Source organism: Balaenoptera borealis (assembly GCF_965194805.1).
Source record: "Balaenoptera borealis genome assembly, chromosome: 11".
Lineage (NCBI taxonomy): Eukaryota > Metazoa > Chordata > Mammalia > Artiodactyla > Balaenopteridae > Balaenoptera > Balaenoptera borealis.
The window spans coordinates 52,867,061-52,879,650 of NC_138868.1; the positions used below are offsets into that span (position 1 = coordinate 52,867,061).

At 54.3% G+C, this 12,590-nt stretch overlaps 2 protein-coding genes across 8 annotated transcripts in view; one reads left to right on the top strand and one right to left on the bottom strand.

Annotated features, from left to right (window-relative positions):
• DNAJB13 (DnaJ heat shock protein family (Hsp40) member B13) overlaps nucleotides 1–11,236 on the top strand; it is a 29,444-nt gene extending 18,208 nt beyond the window's left edge. For 2 of the 6 annotated variants that reach the window (XM_082343215.1, XM_082343218.1), the window contains 2 exons: nucleotides 729–805; nucleotides 1,366–3,066. In XM_082343215.1, the coding sequence (XP_082199341.1) occupies nucleotides 729–805; nucleotides 1,366–1,519 (231 nt within the window). In that variant the 3' untranslated portion in view covers nucleotides 1,520–3,066. Of the gene's footprint in view, nucleotides 1–728; nucleotides 806–1,365; nucleotides 3,067–3,353; nucleotides 3,408–11,223 lie in introns of those variants that run through there. The other 4 variants (XM_082343220.1, XM_082343217.1, XM_082343216.1 and 1 more) reach the window with 4 other exon arrangements.
• UCP2 (uncoupling protein 2) lies at nucleotides 5,163–11,937 on the bottom strand. Of its 2 annotated transcripts, none has more exons than XM_082343228.1 (8): nucleotides 11,771–11,937; nucleotides 10,793–10,949; nucleotides 8,164–8,303; nucleotides 7,796–8,006; nucleotides 6,657–6,851; nucleotides 6,474–6,575; nucleotides 5,953–6,133; nucleotides 5,163–5,605 (listed from the first exon to the last, which is right to left on the bottom strand). In XM_082343228.1, the coding sequence occupies exons 3-8, from the start codon at nucleotides 8,287–8,289 to the stop codon at nucleotides 5,491–5,493; spliced, it is 930 nt and encodes a 309-aa protein (XP_082199354.1). In that variant the 5' UTR covers nucleotides 8,290–8,303; nucleotides 10,793–10,949; nucleotides 11,771–11,937; the 3' UTR covers nucleotides 5,163–5,490. The 2 variants fall into 2 exon arrangements, with proteins under 2 accessions (XP_082199354.1, XP_082199353.1); XM_082343227.1 differs by having other exon boundaries at nucleotides 8,164–8,383; nucleotides 11,771–11,935.
• Nucleotides 11,938–12,590: the final 653 nt, after the last annotated feature.

Below are 12,590 nucleotides of genomic sequence, written 5' to 3' on the forward strand. Positions count from 1 at the left end.
GCGGTCAGGCACTAAGTCCTGTTAATTCCACCTCCAAATCTCTTTCCACTTGGTCCACTTCTGTTCAGCCCCACTGTCCAGGTCTGTGCATCTGGGTGTGTGCAGCAGCCTTCTCAGTGGCCTTCCTGCCTTTATTCTCATCTCCTTCAGGCACTTCCCCACCAGGGTCTTTCCACAAAGTTATCTGACCCTGCCACACTCCTGTCTAAACATCTTTGCATGGCATTCAAGGCCCTCTGCTGTCTGGCCCCTGCTGATCTCATCCCCTGCACTCCAGCCACTGCCACTTAGAGCTCCTGCCCATTGGGTGCATTCTTTTTCACACCCTCGTTCTCTTGCTTATGCTGGGCCCTCTGCCTGGAGTGCTGTCTGCCCACCTTGTCTAACTGGCAGGCTCCTCCTCACCCTTTAAGGCCCTCATCAACTGCTACCACCACTATGGGGCCTTCCTGCCCCACCCCAGAATAGTTTGGTGGACCCGCCACCTTGGCTCCCACCGACCCCTTTACTTCCCTCTGTCATAACATGTATCAACATCATTCTTATCTCCCAGACTGTGAACTCCTTGAGGGCAGGTAATAGCCTGGCTCACTCACCTATTAGTCCTTGAACATCCTTCTGTCTCCAGTGCTTAGGGCCTGGCACTGAATAGTCTCATAAAGTGCCTTCTAAACAGAATGGACATGGGGACCTCCCCCACTCCCACCTTTGGCCTTAATGTCCCCTAGGCTCTGACCTGCTGCACCGTGGAGGTGAAGACCCTAGATGACCGTCTGCTCAACATCCCCATCAATGACATCGTCCAGTGAGTCCATCTGCTTGGGCCCCAGTACGCAGAAGGGCTGCCTGGTCCTTAGAGGGTGTGTCGGACAGGCTGGCCTGGTATAGTTGTTCAGGTTGTACCCAGCACAAAGGGGTGAGAGAGACTGAAATCCAGCCCCCTCTCTGGCCAAGCTGCGGGCCGCCATTGTGGAGGCCAGAGGCCCCCTGTGTTGGGAAATCATTGTTGCCTTCATCCTCTAGAAGTTCTAGAATTCTGAGTTGCATCCCCTAAGCCCTTTTCCAAGCAAGGCCCTCTGCATGGGAAGCTCAGCAGCCCAGCACTCCCCCAACCCAACCCAACCCAACCCAGGGTCTGCTCCTTGTCCTGTTTCCCATCTAAAATGGGATTCCTGGAATCCACCATCAGAGCCTCAGTGTAAACGGTTTTCAGGGAGCAAGTTGTCTGGAACAAGCCAGTCTCCTCTCCCCTCCCACTAGTTCTAGAAGCTGCTGACCGCCCCACGCCTGAGGTTTTCTGGGCAGGGGCGGTTGTGCTGCTCTGGGGTGCCCTCTGAGCCCCCTTCTTTCATCCTCCCGTCTCAGCCCCAAGTACTTCAAGAAGGTGCCAGGTGAGGGGATGCCGTTGCCAGAGGACCCCACCAAGAAGGGGGACCTCTTCATTTTCTTTGACATCCAGTTCCCCACCCGCCTCACACCCCAGAAGAAGCAGATGCTGCGCCAGGCGTTGCTGACGTAACTCTGGCGGGCTGGAGACTGGCGCAGGGGTAAGAAAAGGCGAGCTGGGCCTGACCCCAGCCCTCCCCCCAGCACGGGGTGCGCACGGGAGCCAGCCCACTGCACAGGCGTGACGTGAGGACCAGATGGCCTGGGATTTTAGACTGATACAATAAAGTTGTATTTCCTATCCTCCAGCTACACCCAAGAGAGTGTGTGTTGGAGGGAGAAGAGCTTCATACAGCCCTTCTTGTGGAGCAGAGGGAAGGGCAGGGCTCAAGAAGCTGAGGACCTGGGACCCTGTCCTGGCTGTGTGAGCCTGGCCAGGTCCCTGAGGGTTCAGAGCCTCTGTGCTCCCACCTTGATAGCGTGGGGCAGTGCTGCATCGTCTCTGAGGGTCCCCAGCTCTATTTCTCATGACACATGATCTTTGGAAGGGCAGTCTCTAGTGTAATATAGTCACATTGTACTCAGGAAAGCAAAGCACAAAGAGAACAAAACACTCGTCTCAGGTCACACAGGGCTCAGTGGCGAAGCTGTCATCAGAATCTTGAAGGCCACTTCCCACAGCCTCACTCTGCTTAGATTAGAGGCAGCACGAAGGACACAAGTGCTGGAAATGGCTTTGGTTTCTGCCTTGCCTGGGCTGCCTCTAGGCAGGGTCTTATTATTATTTTTTTTTTAAAGGGAACTTTATTTTTAATTAATTAATTAATTAATTTATTTATGGCTGTGTTGGGTCTTTGTTGCTACACGGGCTTTCTTTAGTTGCAGCAAGCGGGGGCTACTCTTCATTGCAGTGTGTGGGTTCCTCATTGCGGTGGCTTCTCTCGTTGCAGAGCATGGGCTCTAGGTACACGGGCTTCAGTAGTTGTGGCACGAGGGCTCAGTAGTTGTGGTTTGCAGGCTCAAGAGCGCAGTCTCAGTAGTTGTGGCACATGGGCTTAGCTGCTCCGTGGCATGTGGGATCTTCCCGGACGAGGGCTCGAACCCATGTCCCCTGCGTTGGCAGGTGGATTCTTAACCACTGCGCCACCAGGGAAGCCCTAGGCAGGGTCTTAGAACTGGGCTCTGCTCCCAATCCTGCCACTGACCCTTTGGATGTTATTATCCATCTTGTTAGTAAAGCAGAACCCATAACCCTCCTCAGGCAGCTCATTGGTGTGAAAGTGCTTAGTGAACTCACTGCTTAGATTATCAGGGTTACAGCATTGCTACCAATGTGGCCTGGGGGAGTGCCAGCCTCCAAGCCCAGCTGGGCCTTTGCAGACCACACCTGCTTCCCCAGCCTGCCTTCCATCGACAGTGCAGCACGCACCTCTTCTGTGCCAGGGGAGGTGCCCTTCACTTGAGTCTGGACTTGGGCTAGGAGAGATCCAAGCTTATGACAGAGAGGGTGGCCACTTTTGTGAAGTGACTTAAGAGGTGCCAGAGGGAATTCCCTGGTGGTCCACTGGTTAGGATTCCGCGCTTTCACTGCTGAGGGCCCGGGTTCAATTTCCAGTCACAGAATTAAGATCCTGCAAGCCACGCAGAGCGGCACCCGCCCCCAAAAGAAAAAAAAAAAGAGGTGCCAGAAAAGGGCCCCATAATATCCATATTGCTTGGATTCCACCATTCAAAGCATCATATTAGCTTAAGGTTTTTTTCTTAAATGGGGGCTCAGTACCACCAGTCAGCCATTTTTAAACCATCAGGGAGAAAGCAGCAGACCTTGAGACAGAGTCTTGACCCAGGGTTCACTGAAGAATGGGGGCTTTCGAGTTAGATGCACCTCAGGTGTTCTACTTAACCAGCTGTGTACCCTTGGGCAAATCGCTTCACCGCTGAGGCTATTTACAATCCCTATCTTGCAGGGCTGTGGAAACCAGAGGAGTGAAGCCAACTCTGCCCTGAGGCAGGACCCAGGTGGCGAGGTGGTGGTAGGTGCCCTGTTCTGAGAGCTAGCAAGTGGGTGAGGGCCTGCCTTGTGAAACTGGTGCTCCAGCTCTCCTCTAGGGCAGCAGCAAGGCCTGCTCTTAACCTCTTCCTCATGGTGAGACTCTCAGGCCTGTGAGAGCCATTTATGAGATTGTTGTTATTACCTCAGTGTGGTCTTCAGTGCTACCTTGTGAGTCAGGTATTTTATAGGCATTACGGGTTGAGGAGTTACTGAGGCCTCCTGGTATGCTGTCCAGTGGTTCCTACCACCTTGCCCAGCCCCTCATTGTTTCAGGGTCATGCCTAGAACCATGATGAAGTCTGGCGGCCTCATGTCCATGCCAGTGTCTGAAACACAAGGCTGGTGAATGAGCCAGCTGACAATGCCTAAGGCAACAAATTGCCCCTCAGTTTCCTGTGGTGCAGAACAAATCCTGCCTCAGAGGATTAATGTGAGAATTAAGGTGCATTAAGCACGCTGACCGGGTCCTCCACTTATGCTGACTCCCTGCCACTTTCACCCTGGCTTGACTCATGGCCCCCAACCCTGTCCCTCTTGGGGACTATGAGACCTCAGCTCAAAAGTAAGGTGAGGTTGTAAATCAACTATACTTCAATAAAAATAAAAAGTAAGGTGAGGAATCCTGGGCCCTCTTTACTTCTCTACAACCCTAATATCCTGGACCCCTTGCCCAAGCACTGAAGGGCCCAGCCTCCAGCTCTGACCGGTGAGGAAGGCACAGTAGCACCAGCTGACTTAAACAGGAAGGTCATGTTCTCTGGGCTTGGCTCCACAGCTGCCCAACAGGCTTCCTGAAGGACCCCAGCCCCTAGGGGAAAAGTGCACAGGGGGAGGGAGGAGTCTGAGTCCCAGTCCCAGTTCAGCTGCTGATTTCCTGTGTGTCCTTGCCTGCATGACCTGTCTCAGCCTTTAGCTTCTTCACACATCTATAAAATGGGCCTGGATGGCTTAATTCTAAGGGCCCAGCCCTTCACGAGATGCCTTGGGATTCTGGCACCTCACAGAGTCCCCTAACCCTTGAAACAGAAGTAGCCCTGCCCACCTGCTTTCCTGACTGGAGACAGATGGTAGGAAGAGGGACAGGGAGGCTGACAGCCCTGGTTTGTCACCACCTCCCTGGGATCTCTAGCCTGGGGTGAGGGTGAGACTCTAAATGGAAAGACTCCTGCTGAGGCTGGATGTCTGCTCTACAGCCTGTCCCACCCAATGCAGTTATACCGCCTCCTAAGGGTATGACTGTGGAGGATGGGAAGCAACCTGACTTGTCCTCACTAAGCCTGGGACCTGGGGGAGGTGGATCTCCCATTTGTAAAATGGAATAAAATAAGCCTACAGCATCTAAGGTTCCTAAGTTCCTCTAAATCTTCCAAGCAGCACAGGAGAAGCAGGGCAAACAGGAACACTCATTTTGCAGATTAACAGGCCCAGGGCCAGCTGGGGAGTTGGAAAGGCAGGTACTGGAGTACCAGACACTGGTGAGTGAAAGCCAAGTGGTCTGGCGAGAGAGCAAGGCCACTGCTGACTCCAGGCCGCTCCTTTACTTGCCACCTCAGCCCTGGCCTGGTCTGGAAAGAGAAGCAGACCGGATGACCTCCACCCAGATTGCTGGAGGAAGATGGGTCACACCCCCCTTTCCAAGTCAGGTGGCTCCTCCCCTGCCTAACAGGTGCCAAAAGGGCCCATTAGACCAAGACTTCTGGTAAAAGAGAGAGGGAGGAGACGCCAAGGTTGAGCTTGTTTTATGGGTGACCTGCTAGTCGGGCTCAGGGGCAGGAGGCAGGACGAAGAGTCAGGCTGAACTTCTCAAGGGACTGAGGGCTTGAGATGCTGGCTGGTGCCAGGCTTCCCACGGTGTCAGCTGGGGTCAACTCCATCGAGACTGTGAGAGGCAACGGGGAGCTGAGGGGTGAAAATGTGGGGAGAGGGAAGGGAGGTGGTGGGAAAGGGAGCAGAAGGAAGGGGTGGGGAGAGAGGGAAGGGAATGAGGGGAGGAGGAAAAGGGAATCAGGGCCAGGCTGCAGCCAAAGCCAGAGGTGATCAGCAGGGGAGGCTCAAAAGGGAGCATCCTGAGAAGCGCAGGCAGCCACGAGGGCCCGTTTTAGCTGCTCGTAGGTGACGAACATCACCACGTTCCAGGAACCCAATCGGAGAAAGGAGGGCATGAACCTAGAGGGGAGAAAACACAGGTCATCTCTTTCACCCTGCTGGGCCCTGGCATCCAATCCAACCCAGATGCTCTGTCCCAAGGAAGTTGGGAGGGCCCAGGTAATGGAGCTGTGGCCTGTGAGCAAGAGTCCCCTGTGAGTCTCCATTTTAACACCCACAAAGTAGGCATGATAGCAACTCTGAAAGGAAGGAGTTAAGAGCACGAGAATGCCAGGACCAGGATCAGAAATAGTTTGACACGTGGTTGCCACGGCAACCACTCAGTTCTGGGTGGTTCTCTCTAACCTGTGTGATAGGTACAGGTGGCCAAGAGGCCTAGAATTGGGTGGGGTGGATCAGAGGCTCACCCTTTGTAGAAGGCTTGGGGACCCTCCTTCTGGAGCATGGTGAGGGCGCAGTGGCCAGCACTGCGGTACTGGCATAGGGCAGAGTTCATGTATCTCGTCTTGACCACGTCGACAGGGGAGGCGATGATGGTGGTGCAGAAGCCCGCCCCGAAAGCGGAAGTGAAGTGGCAAGGGAGGTCATCTGCCAAGGAGGAGGAGCAGGGGAAGCAGTCAGGACTCCTCACCCCATAATTCCAGAAGGAAAGAGATGATTTAAGTAGCTAAGGTCTCGTGGTTTTAGAGACACAGAGACTGCAGCTGGTACCTCTCCCAGTGTCTCTGAGAGTCACTTTGCCAATCTAGCCTCAGCGCCTCAACGTGCAAAGTGGAAACTTCACCCCAGTTGGCTTCAATTCAGTGAAAGAGAAACTCACTCCATAAGCAAAGGGGAAATGGGATGAAAAGATATGGTCTCCAGGCAGACCCACACTGGCTCCTGGTTTGGGGGAAGGTGAGACCCAGCATCATCTACCCTAATTCACCTGTCATTAGGTTGGCCTTCAGGAGAGTGTCCTTGATGAGGTCATAGGTCACCAGCTCAGCACAGTTGACAATAGCATTACGAGCGACATTGGGAGAGGTCCCTGCAGAAAGAAAGGGTGCCTATGTGAGACCAAGGAATAGGGGAAGAGGAGGATGGGGAAGGGAAAACACCTGGTACACACCTTTCCAGAGTCCCCGAAACCCTTCCTCTCGGGCAATGGTCTTGTAGGCCTCAATGGTGCTTTGGTACCTCCGGCCACCTCCAGCCCGGGCCTGCGCTTGGAATCGGACCTTTACCACATCTGTTGGCTGGGCCATGGCCACGGCCAAGGCACCTGTGGTGCTGCCTGCCAGGAGGCGGCTCCCGATGCCGGCATCTGTGGGAGAACCATGGGGGTCAGTGGCCAGCTGGGTTTACACTCATTTTCCACCTCTCCTCACCAAAACCACGTCACTGTCATTTCCTGTCTTCACTGTAACCTTTCGGTAATAAGACCCAGACTAGCTCTGCTCTAAGAACTTTTTGCATCATACAGTGTATCACTGGGAGTGTCTACTACGTGCTGGGCACTGGGACAGAGCGAGGAGCAGGACAAAATGAGACTTAATGCTTTCTTTCATAAAGCATTTTCATTCACTTCATTTTACCTACTCAACAGCCCTGAGAAATCAGAATCATTTTTTTTTTTTGGCAGCGCTGCGTGGCTTCTGGGATCTTAGTTCCCGACCAGGGATCAAACCTGGGCCCTGGCAGTGAAATCTGACAAATATGAAAGGCTCCGAGAGAAGTGGCTTTTCTCAAGGACTGGGATTCATAGGACTTGGGTTCTCACCCCTGATCTACTCCTCCTTGCCGTGTGATCTTGGGAAAAGTCAACCTTTTGATCTGCGTTCTCATTTTCCTCACGTGTAAAATGGAGGGTGGGCATGGCATGCTGAGAAGGTGAAATGGAAGAGTGCTGGCCTTGGAGGCACAAGTCCTGAGTGTGTTTTCTTTCTGGCTCCTCATTAATGTGCCCTTGGCCAAGTCCCTCCCACCCCAGCAAGCCTCAGCCTCTTCATCTGTAACACGGGGATGAAACCACCTGCTCCCGAGGTGGTTGTGAGGACTGTCATGAGATGATGCCCTACTCGGAGCCTGGCACAGCCCAGGTGTTCAGGAATCATTAGAAGAATCAGGGACCCTTCTAGTTCTCAGTTCCTCTGATCTGAAATTCCTCCTAGAGGTCTTGGGGCCTAAAGGAACTGTGCAGCTAAAAGAACTAGGATCAACCATCACTGAGAAGAGGCCAAGAGGCCTATGGCCCAGCTCCACACTCACGCTCAGAGCCCTTGGTGTAGAACTGTTTGACAGAGTCGTAGAGGCCGATGCGGACGGAGGCGAAGCTCATCTGGCGCTGCAGGCCGGCGACCAGCCCTTTGTAGAGGCTGCGGGGGCCCTCGGTGCGCACCATGGTCAGGATGGTGCCCAGCACCCCGCGGTACTGGACACTGGCCGCAGCCTGCACTGGCCCCTGCCTTTCTCCTTGGATCTGCAAGGCCAAGGCAGGTGGTTGCCCACCCCATCTCCTTCCATCCCTATGCTCTAAAATTTACAGCCCCCAAAAACCCCACTGGCCCTTGAGGAGTCTGTGTCTTGGGGAGGGAGCAGACTAGCCACCATCAAAACCCCAGGCTTCATCTCCTCACCTGTAGCCGGACTTTAGCAGTATCCAGGGGAAAGGTGATGAGATCTGCAATGCAGGCAGCTGTGCCAGCTCCCAGGAACTTCACAGTGGCAGTAGGGGGCACATCTGTGGCCTTGAACCCAACCATAATGCCAATTCCTGCTACCTCCCAGGAGATGAAGAAAAAAGAAGGGGGCACCTTCAGTCAGCAACAAGACGAGACAGAGGAACTCTGCTGGAATCTAAGCCAAGGAGAGAGAAGTTCCATCAGAAGCCGAAGCTCCAGACCCCCCCTTCTCACTACCCCACCCCACTTCCCCTGATAGCACCACCTCCGTAAGCAAGGACCCAGAGCTGCCCCTGGAGGGCAAATAGGAGTGAACTCCACAGGCACCCAGACAGGGGCTGGAGAAGCAATTCATTCCTGAGAAGTCCTCCCTTTCACCACAGGGAGTGTCTGGATCACAGCTATCCTAGTGCTACCTCACAGGCACTGGCCCAGCCCTTTGTCTGCTGGGTGCAGAAATTTCACTGATGCCCACATTCCTGATTCTGCAGATCTGTTTAGAGGGCAGACAGAAGTGGGGAAAAGGTTTCAGCTAGACCAAGGCCTGACAGGCACAAACCCACAGGCTTATGCCCTGGATGTCTTAAGAAGGAGAGGTTCCTATGGGAACCTATGAACTAAGTCTAGAAGAAAAGGAGTGAACAAGACCTATTCAGCTCCTTCAATTCAGTCTAATTCTCTTCCCCACCAGCCCGCACACAGCTTGGGCTCTCTAGAGTCACTCTTTCAAGGAGTCTGCTTTGCTGGGCACTGGCTCACTGAGGCGCAGGAGATAATATCTACCCTAGAGGGGGGCTTATTGTCTGGCACGGGGGATGGACAGGTGATTCAAGCTGCATTTGGGCTTGCAGAACATAGTCTCAAAGTGCAAAGGAGGGAACATCCAACTCCACTGGGAAAGAAAGGGTGGGTAATCAGAAAAGACTTAGAAAAGGTAGCATTTAGCTGGGCCTTGAAGGATACTGAGCAATTCTCAGGGCTGAGAGTAAGTGCATAGGTGCTGTACCCACCCCCACCCTGGGCCTGCTGTGTAATGCAGGAAAAACTATTCCCTCTCTGGCCAGTTTCCTCTCCTCCTATAATATAGAGGGATCCACATCTTCATGAGAGGTGGGGATGGGGAAGTACAGGTCAGAGCTATAGTGACAAAGGAAACCAAAACCTCCATTTTGTTCTCAGAATTGGAACAACACCTTCCTCCCCTGCCTTGGGAGGAAGTGAGCCCAGCACCCCAGTGGAGGAGGGTGACCTGCTTCTCTCCCCTGAGTTTCTTTCTCTCACTATGTAGGAGTGGCTGCTCTGAGCCTCACCTAATTGGCTGCCCCCATTGCTGGGGCCGGGAGGAAAGAGCTGGCCAGCAGAGGAATGATGTGGTGGCAGTCAGTTGTGAACACACAGACCCATGGAAACAAAATGCTCACCAGGCTTCTTCCTCCTGGGCTTCTCATCCCAGGTGGCTGGGCAAACAGGGAAGTCTAAACGCTACTCACCACTCAGTTCCTGGCCTTATTCATGCTTCCCTGGAGCCTGGCCCACATGAGGCTCAGTGAAGGCTGGCACTCAAGCAGCAGAAGGGGTTGATGAAGGTGTTCCAGAACCCCCAGCGTCCCTGCCCTGACATCCTCGTTCCCCAGGAAGTGCTCCACACGTTTCCTCCCCGCTCTGCCTGGCACATTCTATTAGCTCACTTACTTGTCAGTGCAGCCCTGTGAGGTGGCTGCCCTTACTTCCATGTTTCAGAACAGGGAACTTAGTAAGCGTCCTGTCTGCAGGCTCCAAAGCTTATGCTATTTGCTTTGCACTGTGCCCAGCTCATTTCTTTCCTGCTGTTTTCTCAGCCCCAGGCCTTTCACAAGGAGGTCCAACACCCAAGTTCTCTCATGACAATGTGACAGTTCTGAGAAGGTTCAGGCAAACGGCATCCCTTCTCTGGGCATCAGAGACATGATGACATGAGTCAATCATGTCCTGACCTTGATCTGGGTTGCAACGTGTTGTGAGGGCCAGAGAAGAATAAGGGCCAGCCCCTGCCCACCTCAGAGACAAGTGCAAAGGCTAAGTTGCCATTTTGAATGTTGCCTTGGGTTTGCCATAAGTCAGGTCCTTCAGAGGCATGGGTATGAAGGCAAAGGTCTCTGTGCTAAAGACCATACCAAGAAGATTAAACTCAGGCCTAACGAGAAATAGTTAATAATATATTACAATGCCCAGCAAATAACCACTTTCACCTGATTACTAACTGCAATCTTAAGGATAGTCAAAAGCTTGAGTCAACAATATGTAGTTAGAACAATAGGTTCCTGTCCTAACTCTGCTGCTGACTCCTAGGGTGACCTGGGGCTAATCACTGTCCCACCTGGGCCTCAATAGCCTCCTTTGTAAAATGGGGATTACCATCCTTGGATTGTCAGTTCAGCTTAAGGGCCAGAACGAGACCAGGGATATATGAAAGTGCTTTGTGAACGCTAAGAGTGACTTTACTGGGATGGTGGTGCTAGTTATTTGTGTTAATGTCCTGCTAAACCTGCCCCCAGACCACAGGGCTGAGGCAGTAGAAGACCCCTCCCTTAGAATGGACTCTTACCCGGCTCTGTTAGATCTCACGCTGAGGCCTTCAAGATCAAGCTTCTCTAAAGGCATCCCATTCTTCAAAGCTGCCAGTGGCTATCATGGCCTGATCCCTTTGGTTTTCCATAGAAAATGGCTGGGAGATGAAACACCTAATGGTCATACTATATGTCCTGCAGGTAAGGGCAAAGGAGAGTTTAGAAAGGGAAATGGACCTTAAAGGACCACACCACAGCAAGGAAAGGGCCATCTGTCCAAGGCACATAAGCCCACTCAGTCCTTATCGGTGGGTGTGAGGGTAGGGAACAGGGTCCATTTCCCACAGGGCAGCTGGGGACTAATTAAGTGCACACACTGGAGGAGGGGGACACACTGGAGGAGGGGATGAACCCAGGATTCCTCCCTCCCCCGTCTGCTCCCTTAGTATCACACATTGCTCTGTTGCAGATTTCTCCTTTAGTGGAACTCAGTATTCTGGAGAAGCGTCCCGCAACACAGCAGACTCTGGTGAGTGGGAGTGGGGCGGGGGGTTGGGGGGGAGTCATGATGGGTCAGAGACTCGCTGAGTCAACTAGGGACCAGAGCGGGGCTGCGAGGAGGTTAGAGGGGCCTGGAGCGGGCCCTGCTGAGGCCGCATCAAGCAGCTCAAAGCCTCCTGCCAGCAAAAAGAGCCCCAGGAATGGCCTGGGGCCGCCTGTAGTGGGAGAGGTCATTCTGGTCTTCGCTGAAGGTCCCCCACCCCGGCCGAGGAGAGGAAGTGGAAGGGTAAAGGCTTCTATTACAGCCATTTGAACGCGAGAAGTAAAGAACAAAAGCAAGACACGAAAAGAGTGAAAGAAGAGGGATAAAGAAAAACAACAAAAGGTAAAATACAAAATAGGGTGGGAGGCTAGGAGTGAAATTAAAGGTGGCGCGCGGGTCCCTTCCGCCGGGGTAGCGGGAGTAGGGCAGGTATAGCGGGCGCAGGGCTGGGGCGGGCCGGGGCCGGGCTCACCGGGCCGCAGGGAGAACAAGCGAGTACTGGCAGATATGTCTGTCGGCGGGCGGAGCGCGCATCCACGGAGAGCAGACTGTACTCGACCCAAAGGCGCGGCCGGCCGGGCTTGCAGAGAGGTAGGCAGAGGGTGCGGCGCGACTTCGATCTATGGGGCGGGGCCTGCTGGGCGGGGGCGGGACCTGCGGGCTCCGAGGGCTGGGAGGCGGCCCTTTAGCTGCCGCATTTCCGCAGAGACCGCCACGCCCAGCGTTTTCTCCGCGCCTTCCTCCACTTCCATTTCCGGGAGCCGATCCCAGCGTCTGACCCTTCGTTCCCCCATAGGCTTACCCCTCGCCCCGCCAACTTCATTGTGAGGATGGCAAGACTGACTCCCGGAAAGAAGCAGAGGCTGCCCAGGGTCATACACGCCTCTGGCCCCTAGCCAGGGCTCTTTTTAACAGCGCCCAGAGACTCGGGTAGAAGAGCACTCTCTCCTTTCAGGGACGCAGTCCGCTGGTCCCAACTCAGCCACCCGTGATTCCGCAAACCGCTCGCTCTCCCCAGGTGCCAGCGCGGGCCCCCGCGGGGCGGGGCCTCCCGGCCGGCCTCGCTGACAATTGGTTAAGGGAGCCGTGGGGCCAGAGGAAGGAGCCAATCTGGGCTGCAGCAGCAGGTGGCAGCTAACCGCCAACGGCCGTTGGGCGCGGCTGGGTTTCCCGCTGCCTCCGGGTCCTGGCCTGGGTTCTCCGGGGAGTAAAGGACGGGGAGGGGGCACGAAGCGTGACGCTCGCGCCCCCACTTACAGAAGAGCCAATGGTCAGGCGCCCCTCGAGTGAGA

Excerpts from the sequence above, each read along its gene's own strand:
- UCP2 (XM_082343228.1), bottom strand. The coding sequence starts at position 8,289 with ATGGTTGGGTTCAAGGCCACAGATGTGCCCCCTACTGCCACTGTGAAG. Across the intron at positions 6,852-7,795 it reads CTACACCAAGGGCTCTGAGC|ATGCCGGCATCGGGAGCCGC; the intron begins GTGAGTGTGGAG and ends GTTCTCCCACAG. Across the intron at positions 6,576-6,656 it reads GTTTCGGGGACTCTGGAAAG|GGACCTCTCCCAATGTCGCT; the intron begins GTGTGTACCAGG and ends TTCTTTCTGCAG.